Source organism: Mobula hypostoma, chromosome 2 (assembly GCF_963921235.1).
Source record: "Mobula hypostoma chromosome 2, sMobHyp1.1, whole genome shotgun sequence".
Lineage (NCBI taxonomy): Eukaryota > Metazoa > Chordata > Chondrichthyes > Myliobatiformes > Myliobatidae > Mobula > Mobula hypostoma.
The window spans coordinates 81,536,043-81,549,445 of NC_086098.1; the positions used below are offsets into that span (position 1 = coordinate 81,536,043).

Below are 13,403 nucleotides of genomic sequence, written 5' to 3' on the forward strand. Positions count from 1 at the left end.
TTGCAGGAAAGCAGTTTTCATCATCAAGGTCCCCCACCATCCAGGCCAGCTTTCTTCTCGTTGCTGCCGTCAGGATGGAAGTACAACAGGCGTAGGTGCCACATAGCCTGGTTCAGGAACAGTTATTACTCCTCAAACTATCAGGCTCCTGAACCAGCATGGATAACTTCACTCACCCCAGCACTGAATTGATTCCACAACCTGCGGACTTACTTTCAAGGACTCAACAATTCATATAATAAATAAGTAATAAATATTTAGTATTACTATTTTGTTTTTCTTTTTGCATTTGCAAAATTTGTTGTCTTTTGCAAATTGGCTGTTTATCTGTCTTTGCGTGCAATTTTTCATTAATTCCATTGTGTTTCTTTGTAATTATTGTGAATGGCTTCAAGAAAATTAATCTCAGGGTAGTGTATAGTGACATATACTGTATGTACCTTGACAATAAATTTACTTTGAACTTCAATTTAACTGCATAATTTGTTGTGATATGATTTAAACTGACAACTTCTGCATTACCAGACTCATACTATTATCACAATGACCATAAGATACAGGAGCAGAATTAGGCCAATTGACCCATCAATTGACAACCAACCAGAAAAGGCTCCCTTTATTCCCACTCTTTGCCTCCTGCCAATCAGCCAATGCTCTATCCATGCTAGTATCTTTCCTGTAATACCATGGGCTCTTAAGTTGTTAAGCAGCCTTGTCAAAGGCCTTCTGAAAAACCAAGTACACAAAATCTACCAATTCGCCTTTGTCTATCCTGCTTGTTATATCTTCAGAGTTCCAACAAATTTGTCAGACAAAATTTTCCCTTAAGCAAACCATGCTGACTACGGCCTAATTAATCATGTGCAGGTGTACTCTGCACTGGCTGCCCATTTCCCCTCCTCCTGACATCACCCTGACAGTTACTTGCCTCCTGCAACCTAGGGGTGACTACCTCCCAGTAGCTCCTATCAATCACCTCCCCATTCTCCGTTATGGTGCAGATGTGGTTATCAGTAGACTGGGGGATCCCCCAGAATTCCCATACCTCACACACAGAAAAAAAACACTGCCTTGAAGCCATTTGCACTGCACTATCTGTGCCCTAACAGACCAGTAGTGAAGAATAAAGAAGAAAAAAAAGAGAAGCTTACCTAACCCAGCCTGATCTTGCCAAAGCCACACTAACACTGGCCCCCTTCACAACCTGCCTCATTTGAATTTGCTCTTTCTAATGAATCACACTCAGTGATAGGTTGCAGTCTAACTCCCAAAAACTGCTGTGAAGCATGCCTTTTTAATCTTTAGGGCAAACCTAAGTGAAAAGCTCTCTTCTGATATACCTGCTCAGTGATTGGTTGGAGTCCAACTCCCTTGCTCATAGTCCAATGCTTATGTCAAGCATAAAAACTATGCTTTTAAATATTTGAGTCATTTCAACTCATTTGGTTTTAGTGGTTGTTAAAATGAGTGACTAAAGAAATCAATTTTGTACACATTGCATCCAAATTAGGTATATCTGTAAACCTGATCATTAATGCAAATAGCTAAACAGTCAATCCTCTGGCAGCAACTCAGTGCATAGAAACATGGAGAAATAGTCAGGAGTTCAGTTGCTGCTCAGACCAAACATCAGAATGGAGAAGATATGTGAGCTTTGGTGCCAGACGCGGTGGTTTGAGTACAGGTTGGGTACCGTTTATCCGAAATGCTTGAGCTCAGAAGTGTTTTGCATTTTGAAATATAAAATGAGATAGCCTGGGATCTCCTGATTCCTGACACTGAATTTATGTGCTACTGGTGAGCAGTCTTTGTCTTACACTTGTTCATCACACATACCGTATATACTGATGCAGCTGTTCAGCATGTTAGATTTTCCAGCAATGTTGGCAAACTTATCAAGGAATGCTTCAGGAAACACCTTATCACCCCAAATCTTAAAAAAAATTAATGCCATGTTTTTTCTTAAATTTCTGCAATCCGCCTGCTGAATTACCTTCAATTTTCAGTTCATGATAGATCTTTGCTTGTTTCATGATCAGCACACAGTTAAGTGGCATATGTTCACTCCAACGCTGATGAATCCACTTCAGTACATGATCAAGATCCTAATTTTTTCTCTTCTGCAGTGTTTTTCTATTTTTCATTAACTTCTGTTCATTGCATATGTGAAGCCACTTCTCAGAACTGTCTGTGGTGTGCAGAGACGTGTACATCACTTGGGAACCTTCCTAGCACCTTGTGGAATTTTCTCTTTGTGACATCATGTCAGCTTTCAAAATAATTTTGGATTTCAGAGGTTTTCAGATTTTGGATATAGCATAATAAAATAAATAAAGGCATCCGTTAGTCTTGCGAGACCATGGATCTGCGCCTGGAAAGTCTTCACTCTCCAGGGTGCAGGCCTGGGCAAGGTTGTATGGAAGACCAGCAGTTGCCCATGCTGCAAGTCTCCCCTCTCCACGACATCAATATTGTCCAAGGGAAGGGCATTAGGATCCATACAGCTTGGCACCAGTGTCATCGCAGAATATGTGATTAAGTGCCTTGCTCAAGGACACAACACGTTGCCTCGGATGGGGCTCGAACTCACAACCTTCAGGTTGCTAGTCCAATGTCTTAACCACTTGGCCATGTGCCCACACTGAATACTCGACCTATATTTCAGAAACTGCTGATCTCCTGGGATTTTCCTACACTAGAATTTACAGAGAATGGTGAAAAACAAAATACACGTAATGAGGATCACTTCACCTGTGAGTCGACTGGGGTGATATACTGCATCCGGTGCTCCCGATGTGGCCTTTTATATATTGGCGAGACCCGACGCAGACTGGGAGACCGCTTTGCTGAACATCTACGCTCTGTCCGCCAGAGAAAGCAGGATCTCCCAGTGGCCACACATTTTAATTCCACATCCCATTCCCATTCTGACATGTCTATCCACGGCCTCCTCTACTGTAAAGATGAAGCCACACTCAGGTTGGAGGAACAACACCTTATATTCCGTCTGGGTAGCCTCCAACCTGATGGCATGAACATTGACTTCTCTAACTTCCGCTAGGCCCCACCTCCCCCTCGTACCCCAGCTGTTACTCCTTTTTATGCACACATTCTTTCTCTCACTCTCCTTTTTCTCCCTCTGTCCCTCTGAATATACCTCTTGCCCATCCTCTGGGTCACCCCCCCCCCGTCTTTCTCCCTAGGCCTCCTGTCCCATGATCCTCTCGTATCCCCTTTTGCCTATCACCTGTCCAGCTCTCGGCTCTATCCCTCCCCCTCCTGTCTTCTCCTATCATTTTGCATCTCCCCCTCCCCCTCCAGCTTTCAAATCCCTTACTCACTCTTCCTTCAGTTAGTCCTGACGAAGGGTCTCGGCCTGAAACGTCGACTGCGCCTCTTCCTATAGATGCTGCTTGGCCTGCTGCGTTCACCAGCAACTTTGATGTATGTTGCTTGAATTTCCAGCATCTGCAGAATTCCTGTTGTTTACGTTTAAATTCACTACTGCGAAGCCTCTTCTGATGATGCCTACACCGAAGAAGTTTAGATCCTCTCTTCGACGGGAGTTCAGTGAAACCATCTCTCACTGCTCCCCATCTGTAATTTCTTCGGCTCTTCAACTTTTCGACCACACTTTGACTCAGACTCGCTATCACTGCCATGTATCCTTTCTTGGAACGTGCCTCCGTCGCCAACTTACTCCAGTTGGCTTTAGGATTCGTTTCCAAGCCTCTCAATTTGGACCTTCTGAGGATCCCAGGTACTCACATTTTATTGACTCTGCCTCTCGCCGCTTCTCCCGTCAAGCTCTGAAGGCGACGCTCTCCGCCATGAGGAGGTACTTGGTGTCCCTATCCCAGACCCTTCCACACCTTCGGGACACTTTCTTCACCGTCTGTAATGGTCCTACCCGCTATTTCATCCTCCGTCGGATCCACGCCTGCAATCGCCGTTTTTTTGACTTTGTCATGTTAGGCAAAGATCGTAAGATCTTACATCTACAGACTCCAGAGCCTGCCGGCCCCGACGCTAGCAGGCATGAACTTTCAATTGCGGCGCCTGCCAATGATCTCGGCGGCTCCAACACCTCAGGGCATATTCAAAACCCGGACTCCAGCAACGACCATGGACACCTTCACAGCGATTACGCAACCACCAACTGCGACTCCAGCCTTGAACTCCAGGCCGGGTCTTTATGTGCTGCTGTTGTGACTCCCGTCTCCCCTTCCCCCACCACCACTCCGCAGCCCCGTCTTCCTCAGATCCCACCGTCAACTCCTGGGCCCTCAGAGGCTCCATCTTCCTCTCACCCCAACCCTCCCCTCTCCATTGACACCCCCAGCCTCCCCCCTCCCCCCTCTGATCCCAGCTCTCATCCGTGCCAGGTCTTTACCATCCCCTCCGACCTTCAACTGTCTGAGGCAGAGCGCTCTGTTCTCAGTAAGGGCCTCACGTTTGTCCCCCTTCGCCCACACCTCAGCGAGTTCCGTGTTCGCCACGATGCGGAACTTTTCTTCCGCCGTCTCCGTCTCCGAGCCTACTTCTTCGGCAAGGACTCTTCCACCCCCACTGATGACCCCTTCTCCCGTCTTCAACCCTCCTCTTCTTCATGGACACCCCGCTCTGGTCTTCTGCCTGCTCTGGATCTCTTTATTGCCAACTGCCGACGGGACATCAACCGTCTCGACTTCACCGCACCTTGTCCCCATTCCAACCTCACTCCTTCGGAACGCTCTGCTCTCCACTCCCTCCGCACTAATCCTAACCTTATTATTAAACCCGCTGATAAGGGGGGTGCTGTTGTAGTCTGGCGTACTGACCTCTACCTTGCCGAGGCACAGCGACAACTCGCGGATACCTCCTCTTATTTACCCCTCGATCGTGACCCCACCAAGGAGAACCAGGCCATTGTCTCCCACACTATCAACGACCTTATCCGCTCAGGGGATCTCCCATCCACTGCTACCAACCTTATAGTTCCCACACCCCGCACTTCCCGTTTCTACCTCCTACCCAAGATCCACAAACCTGCCTGTCCTGGACGACCTATTGTCTCAGCTTGCTCCTGCCCCACCGAACTCGTTTCTGCATACCTCGACACTGTTTTATCACCCCTTGTTCAATCCCTTCCGACCTATGTTCGTGACACTTCTCACGCTCTTAAACTTTTCGATGATTTTAAGTTCCCTGGCCCCCACCGCTTTATTTTCACCATGGATGTCCAGTCCTTATATACTTCCATCCCCCATCAGGAAGGTCTCAAAGCTCTACGCTTCTTTTTGGATTCCAGACCTAATCAGTTCCCCTCTACCACCACTCTGCTCCGTCTAGCGGAATTAGTCCTTACTCTTAATAATTTCTCCTTTTGCTCCTCCCATTTCCTCCAAACTAAAGGTGTAGCTATGGGCACCCGTATGGGTCCTAGCTATGCCTGCCTTTTTGTTGGGTTTGTGGAACAATCTATGTTCCGTGCCTATTCTGGTATCTGTCCCCCACTTTTCCTTCGCTACATCGACGACTGCATTGGCGCTGCTTCCTGCACGCATGCAGAACTCGTTGACTTTATTAACTTTGCCTCCAACTTTCACCCTGCCCTCAAGTTTACCTGGTCTATTTCCGACACCTCCCTCCCCTTTCTAGATCTTTCTGTCTCTGTCTCTGGAGACAGCTTATCCACTGATATCTACTATAAGCCTACTGACTCTCACAGCTATCTGGACTATTCCTCTTCTCACCCTGTCTCTTGCAAAAACGCCATCCCCTTCTCGCAATTCCTCCGTCTCCGCCGCATCTGCTCTCAGGATGAGGCTTTTCATTCTAGGACGAGGGAGATGTCTTCATTTTTTTAAAGAAAGGGGCTTCCCTTCCTCCACTATCAACTCTGCTCTTAAACGCATCTCCTCCATTTCACGTACATCTGCTCTCACTCCATCCTCCCACCACCCCACTAGGAATAGGGTTCCCCTGGTCCTCACCTACCACCCCACCAGCCTCCGGGTCCAACATATTATTCCCCGTAACTTCCGCCACCTCCAACGGGATCCCACCACTAAGCACATCTTTCCCTCCCCCCCTCTCTCTGCATTCCACAGGGATCGCTCCCTACACAACTCCCTTGTCCATTCGTCCCCCCCATCCCTCCCCACTGATCTCCCTCCTGGCACTTATCCGTGTAAGCGGAACAAGTGCTACACATGCCCTTACACTTCCTCCCTTACCACCATTCAGGGCCCCAAACAGTCCTTCCAGGTGAGGCATCACTTCACCTGTGAGTCGACTGGGGTGATATACTGCGTCCGGTGCTCCCGATGTGGCCTTTTATATATTGGTGAGACCCGACGCAGACTGGGAGACCGCTTTGCTGAACATCTACGCTCTGTCCGCCAGAGAAAGCAGGATCTCCCAGTGGCCACACATTTTAATTCCACATCCCATTCCCATTCTGACATGTCTATCCATGGCCTCCTCTACTGTAAAGATGAAGCCACACTCAGGTTGGAGGAACAACACCTTATATTCCGTCTGGGTAGCCTCCAACCTGATGGCATGAACATTGACTTCTCTAACTTCCGCTAGGCCCCACCTCCCCCTCGTACCCCAGCTGTTACTCCTTTTTATGCACACATTCTTTCTCTCACTCTCCTTTTTCTCCCTCTGTCCCTCTGAATATACCTCTTGCCCATCCTCTGGGTCACCCCCCCCCCGTCTTTCTCCCTAGGCCTCCTGTCCCATGATCCTCTCGTATCCCCTTTTGCCTATCACCTGTCCAGCTCTCGGCTCTATCCCTCCCCCTCCTGTCTTCTCCTATCATTTTGCATCTCCCCCTCCCCCTCCAGCTTTCAAATCCCTTACTCACTCTTCCTTCAGTTAGTCCTGACGAAGGGTCTCGGCCTGAAACGTCGACTGCGCCTCTTCCTATAGATGCTGCTTGGCCTGCTGCGTTCACCAGCAACTTTGATGTATGTTACACGTAATGAGCGGCAGTTCAGTGGGTGAAAACACCTTATTAATGAGTGAGGTCAGAAGAGAATGGCCAGACTTGTTCAAGCTGACAGGAAGGTGACAGTAATTAAAATAGTTATGTGTTACAACAGTACTGTGCAGAAGAGCATCTCTGAACGCACAGCACTTGGAACTTTGAAGTGGACGAGCTGCAACCACACTGGGTTCCACTTCTGCACATAATAAAAGTGGCCACTGAATGTATAATGAACATGGAAGGTCAAGTATGCCAGTACTACATTTTTACCATAAATAATCTGCTGGAGGAACTTAGCAGGTTGAGCAGCAGCATCTGTGGGGGTGGTGGTGGGGGGGGAAGAAACTGAAATGTTTTTGATCAATTCTTCTTCTCCCCACACCACCCCCCCGCCAACCAGCACAGTTGCTGCTCAACCCAGAGTTCTTCCATAGATTGCTTGTGGTTCCAGATTCCAGCACCTGTCTGCATTTTTGCCATTGCTGCATTAAAATTATTCTTAAAACTTTGACCTATATTCCATTCAAAATGGGAATTTTAAATGATAAAAATATCAGTGCTGTCTAATCTGCCATGGCTAAATCACTGTTGAAACCTGAGCATTTTCTACTAATTTGACATCTGTTTTAGATAATACCAGGACTTTCAAAATGGAGAGTTTTCTGCCTTTAACACCACCATCAATCCTCTGGTCTAAAATATTTCCTCTACACAGCAGGACAATTGGGGGAACAATGGCTGTTGAGGAAAAGGAGGCAAATCAATAGGAGCAGCAGTTGGTCATTCTGTGTCCACCCGACTAAAATTTGCTGGTCTCAATTTTTTTGGGCTCTTTAAAAGTGAGGGTGCGTTTTAAGGGGTAAATAAGCTTTTATACAAATGCCAACATGGCTAACATTATTTCTTCCAGTTTATGTAAGTAACATGAAATTATATAACTAATCTCCATTTTTATATGTTGATTATAAGTAAATTTATTATCAAAGTACATATATGTCACCATATACTAACCTGAGATTCACTTTTTGCAGGCGTTCAAAGTAGATACAAATAAACAGAATAATTGTATTAAGAGCATTTGTGGTATTTCCCCTAACATTAGGGAGATACTACAAAATCACAGATAAAAGGATAAAAGAAATCGCCCAAACATTCCGAGAGCTTCTGATGTTAATTTCAGAAGAACAACAAACTGCTAGAAGTGGAGAAAGCAATTTCTAAATCACTTAAGAAAAAACATTTTGCTAAAACAGGTTCACTTACGATGGAGCAATATCCAAATGATTAATGTTGAATCCAGATATACTGAAGCCTCCTAACGCAGAGGATATTGTTAAAAACAATACAGCCACTTCATAATTACAGCCTATATATCCAGCAGCAACCAGAGACACTGCAGGCCCAATCATACCTACAACAAAACAAAAATTGTTACAGATATTATAAAAGTAAAACCAACTTTCCTTGTTCAGATGCTAATAAATCCTTTGCAGATTTTAGTTACTACATTTAAAAAAAAATTAATTAACCATTGAAATATGGCAAGTGGAACTTTTAAGTATAGGTTTATGGGTGGCATGGTAGCATAGTGGTTAGTGTAACAATTTCCAGTGATTGGAAAACAGGTGTTCAATTCTTGTCACTGTCTGTATGGGGTTTTTACATTCTCCTTGTGATCAGGTGGGTTTCCTCTGGGTGCTCTAGTTTCCCCCGACATTCCAAAAGACACACAGATTAAGGTTAGTAAGTTGTCAGCATGCTATGTTGGCGCTGAAACATGGTGACACTTGTGGGTTGCCCCCAAAACGTTCTCAGAATCATTGATGCCTTTCACAGTATGTTTCCATGTACATATGATAAATAAAGCTAAGCTTTATCTCTTGTGGGGAAAAAAATTACTGGTAATATTTGGTATTGGTTAATGGTAAGCTGGTTAGGCAATGTTGCATTTTCTAGTTGGTAACGATCCGTGTCCTACAGGGATTGCCACTAGAGCCTTAACTTTCAACATTTATATAATAACTTGAAAGGACTGAAGACATGACTGCTAAGTTAGCTGCTTATATAGCTTAGAAATAAGTAGGAAAATACGCTTTGAAGACACAAATAAACCAGAAAGGGATTTAACAAGTTAAATGAGTTGGATAATTGTTGACAAATGGAATGTTGTAGAAAAATATGAAATATGGCAGGAAAAAAATAAAGCAGTATATTCACTAAATGGTGAGAGACTGAAATTTCGAGAGATCTACATGCTCTATTACGATTCACAAAATGGGTAGTACTCAACATTAAGCAATCAGAAAAGCTAACACAATGTCGTTGCTTAATTTTAGGGAAACTGAATACAAATGTACGGAGAGTATTATTCATTTATATGGGACACTGGTGAGCCTGCATCCCGAGTACTGTGAATAGTAGTGGACAGTTTACTTAAGAAAGGCTGTAAATGCTGGAAGCAGCTCAGAGAATTTTTTTTGAGACTGATACTGAAATGAGTGATCAGTTGGAAAGGTTGGATTGGTTCAACTTGTAGGGCTTGATTGAGACATCTGAAATCCTGAGAGTTCTCAACAATAATGGACATGGCAGACATGTTCCTTACAGTCTAGATCGATGGGTAAGGGTCACTCAATTTCATACAGAGGAGACTATTTTTCTGAAATACCCTTTAGTACAAATTATATTCATACAGTACTAATGATCATTCTTTATCTATTATCCAATCATATCCAAGATCTGTCAGTACACCACCCACGCCACCCCCATACCAGAGAGTGATGCAACCTGTCAGAATGCTCTCCACAGTACATCCATAGAAGTATTTGAGTGTTTTAGGTGACAAACCAAATCTCTTCAACTCCAAGTGAAGTACAGCAGCCGTCTTGTCTTTATATTTACAGTGATATGTTGAGACCAGGTTAGCTCCTCAGAGATCTTGACACCCAGAAACTTGAAATTGCTCACTCTCTCCACTTCTGATCCCTCCATGAGGATTGGTTTGTGTTCCCTCATCTTACTCTTTCTGAAGTCCACAATCAGCTCTTTGGCCTTACTGACACTGAGAGCAAGCTTGTTGCTGCGACACCACTCAGCTAGCTGGCATATCTCGCTCCTGTACATCCTTTCATCTCCATCTGAAATTCTGCCAACAATAGTTGTATCATCAGAAAATTTATAGATGGTTTTTTGAGCTATACCTATCCACACAGTCATGAGTATAGAGGGAGTAGAGCAGTGGGCTAAGCACACACCCCTGAGGTGCTCCAATGTTGATCGCCAGCGAGGAGGAGATATTATCACCAATCTGCACAGATTGTGGCCTTCCGGTTAAGAAGTCAAGGATCCATTACAATGGGAAGTACAGAGGCCCAGGTTATGCAGCTTTTTCATCAGGACTGTAGGAATGATGGTTTTAAATGCAGAGCTATAGTCAACGAACGGCATCCTGACATAGGTGTTTGTATTGTCCAGGTGATCTAAGGCCATATAAAGAGCCTTGAGATTGTATCTGCCATAGACCTATTGTGGTGATAAAATTGCAGTGGGTCCAAGTCCTTGCTGAGGCAGGGGTTGATTCTAGCCATGACCAACCTCTCAAAGCATTTCATCACTATAGATGTGAATGCCACCAGGCAATAGTCATTAAGGCAGTTCACACTACTCTTCTGAGGCACTGGTAAAATTGTTGCCTTTTTGAAGCAGATGGGAACTTCCAACCGTAGCAATACGATGTTGAAAATGTCCTCAAATACATCCACCTGTTGCTTAGCACAAGTTTTCAGAGCCTTACCAGGTACTCCATTGGGGCCTGCCATATTGTGAGGGTTCACCCTTCTTAAAGACGACCTATCATCAGCCTCCAAGACAGAGTCACCAGGTGCAGCAGGGATCTTCATAGCTGTAGTTATATTCTCCCTTTCAAAGCAGCAAAGAAGCTCATCTGGTAGTGCAGCACTGCAGTCATTCATACTATTGGGTTTCACTTTAAATACTTCACCGAAATAAGTCCAGGCTGGTCCTGGGCTTATTTCATAATTTACTGGCATAATTTCCACATTACTATTTAACTATTTATGGTTTTATTACTATTTATTATTTATGGTGCAACTGTAACGAAAACCAATTTCTCCCTGGGATCAATTAAGTATGACTATGACTATGACTATTTGAAGGAAGTAAACCCTGCCAGAGCTGATGTGCATCTGATGTCACCTCCAACCTCGCTCGGAATTGTTTCTTCGCTTTTGAAATTGTCCTCTGCAAGTCATAACTGGTTTTCTTGTACAGACCTGGGTCACGAGACTTGAATGCCACAGATCTTGCCCTTAGTAGATGACGTACTTCCTGACTCATCCACAGCTTTTGGTTTGGGAATGTACAGAAAGTTTTCGTAGACACACACTCATCCACACAGGTTTTAATGAACTGCGGCACACTCATCCAAATTTGAAGATGAATCCCTGAATACAGTCCAATCCACCAATTCAAAGCAGTCCTGTAAGCGCTTCCCTTCTTCGTACCTTTTTGGTTCTCACTACTGGTGCTGCAGTCTTCAGACTCTGCCTCTATACTCAGCGAGTAGAAGTACAGCCAGGTGATCAGAGTTTCCTAAGGGAGGGTGTGGAATAACATGGTAGGCAATCTTGATGATGGTGTAACAATAGTCCAGTGTGTTGTTTTCTCTGGTACTATAAGTGATTTATTGATGGTAATTGTTTAGTGACCTTTTCAGGCTGGCCTGGTTAAAATCCCACCAAAATGATGGTGAAGATGTCAATGTGTGCTGTTTCATGGATGTTGATCCCATAGCTCAGATCATCTAGAGCCTGTTGACGTTGGCCTGAGGTGGAATCTATACTGCTAACAAAATGATCACTGAAATTTCCTGCGGCAGATAAAATGGATGGCACTAAATTGCGAGATATTCCAGGTTTAGGGAATATAATTGGGACAACACTGATACATTTGTGCAACAAGAGGAGTTGATCATGAGGCATATACCTCCACCTCTTCTTTTGAGAGAATGAACAGTCCTATCCTGATGGTGTCTGGTGAACCCATCAATCGGAATCTCTGCATCCAGTATGGAAGGGGTTAACCAGGATACTGTGAAACAAAGGACACACACAGTCCTAATGTTCCTCTGAAACAGCACCCAGGCTCTGAGATGTTCAACTTTCTTTACTAGAGACTGCGCGTTTGCCAGCAAGATAGCTGGTATTGGGAGTTGAAAACCCCATTTCCTTAAATGCACCTGTTTCCCTGACCTGCAGCCACGCTTCCCATGTAGAATCCAGTGAGAAGTACAGCTATAATCAGCATTGTTTGTGTTTGTTTTAAGAAGTGATAGTTTATTCAATCACATCAAGACATCTTTATTAACTGTACAGATCTTGGAAGCTGTTGTGATTTTCAACCGCTTCAGGCTGAAACGGGAATACTTAATCATATCCATTGAGCTGTGCTGCACAAGATCGCCATTCCCAAGGTACCCCAGGTGAAAGTCTCCAATCTCCTCTGCACTCTCTCCAGTGCAACCACACTGTTCCCATAGTGTGCAGACCAGAACAGCACCCAATACTCCAAACATGGTCTAATCAATGTTCTGCATAGTTGAAACGCAACACCCCAACCCTTATATTCTATGCTCCAACCTATGAAGGCAAGCATTGCTTTTTTTTTTAAACCATACCATCCAAATGTGTTGTCATTTTCAGGGACCCAAGGTCTCTCTGTTCATCGACATTCCTTAACATCCTACTATTTATTGTATATATCCCACTTTTTGACTTCTCAAAATGCATCACCTCATATTTGTTGGGGTTAAATTTAATCTGCCAATACTCTACTCAACTTTCTAACTGATCTATATCCTGCTGCAGTCTTAGGCAATTTTCCTTGCTATTCATATCACCACACCAATTTTCTTATTAACAAACTTACTAATCATTCCCCTACATTCATATATCCAAAAAATTAAAATATAGTACAGACAGCCAAGTTTTAGCACCAATCCCTCCAGTACATCCCTAGCCACAGACTTTCAATCAGAAAACATTCTTCCACCACTACCCTCTGACTCTTATCATCAGGCTAATTTTTTAATCTAGCCAGCTCTCCTTAGCTCTCATGTGCCCTAACCTTTAGGAGAGATCACCATGTGAGACCTTGTCACATGCCTTACTGAAGTTGACATAGACAACATCAATCATTCTGCCTTCATCAGACTCCTTGGTTGTCTCCACAAAAATGCAATCAAATCGGTGAGACACAATGTCCACATCATAAAACTATGCTGACTCCCTAATTGGACTCTATGGACATAAATCCTGCCACTTAGCATTTTCTCCATTAATTTCCCTACTACCAATACCTCTCCAGTCTGTCATTAGCTGGTTTATCCCTGCTGTTCACTTTAAAT

The 13,403-nt window shown here is 44.3% G+C and overlaps 1 protein-coding gene across 3 annotated transcripts in view; it reads right to left on the reverse strand.

Annotated features, from left to right (window-relative positions):
* Positions 1 to 13,403, reverse strand: part of slc17a5 (solute carrier family 17 member 5) — an 80,131-nt gene that overhangs the window by 4,915 nt on the left and 61,813 nt on the right. For all 3 annotated transcript variants that reach the window (XM_063039317.1, XM_063039321.1, XM_063039309.1), the window contains one exon: positions 8,243 to 8,390. In XM_063039317.1, the coding sequence (XP_062895387.1) occupies positions 8,243 to 8,390 (148 nt within the window). The remainder of the gene's footprint in view (positions 1 to 8,242; positions 8,391 to 13,403) is intronic.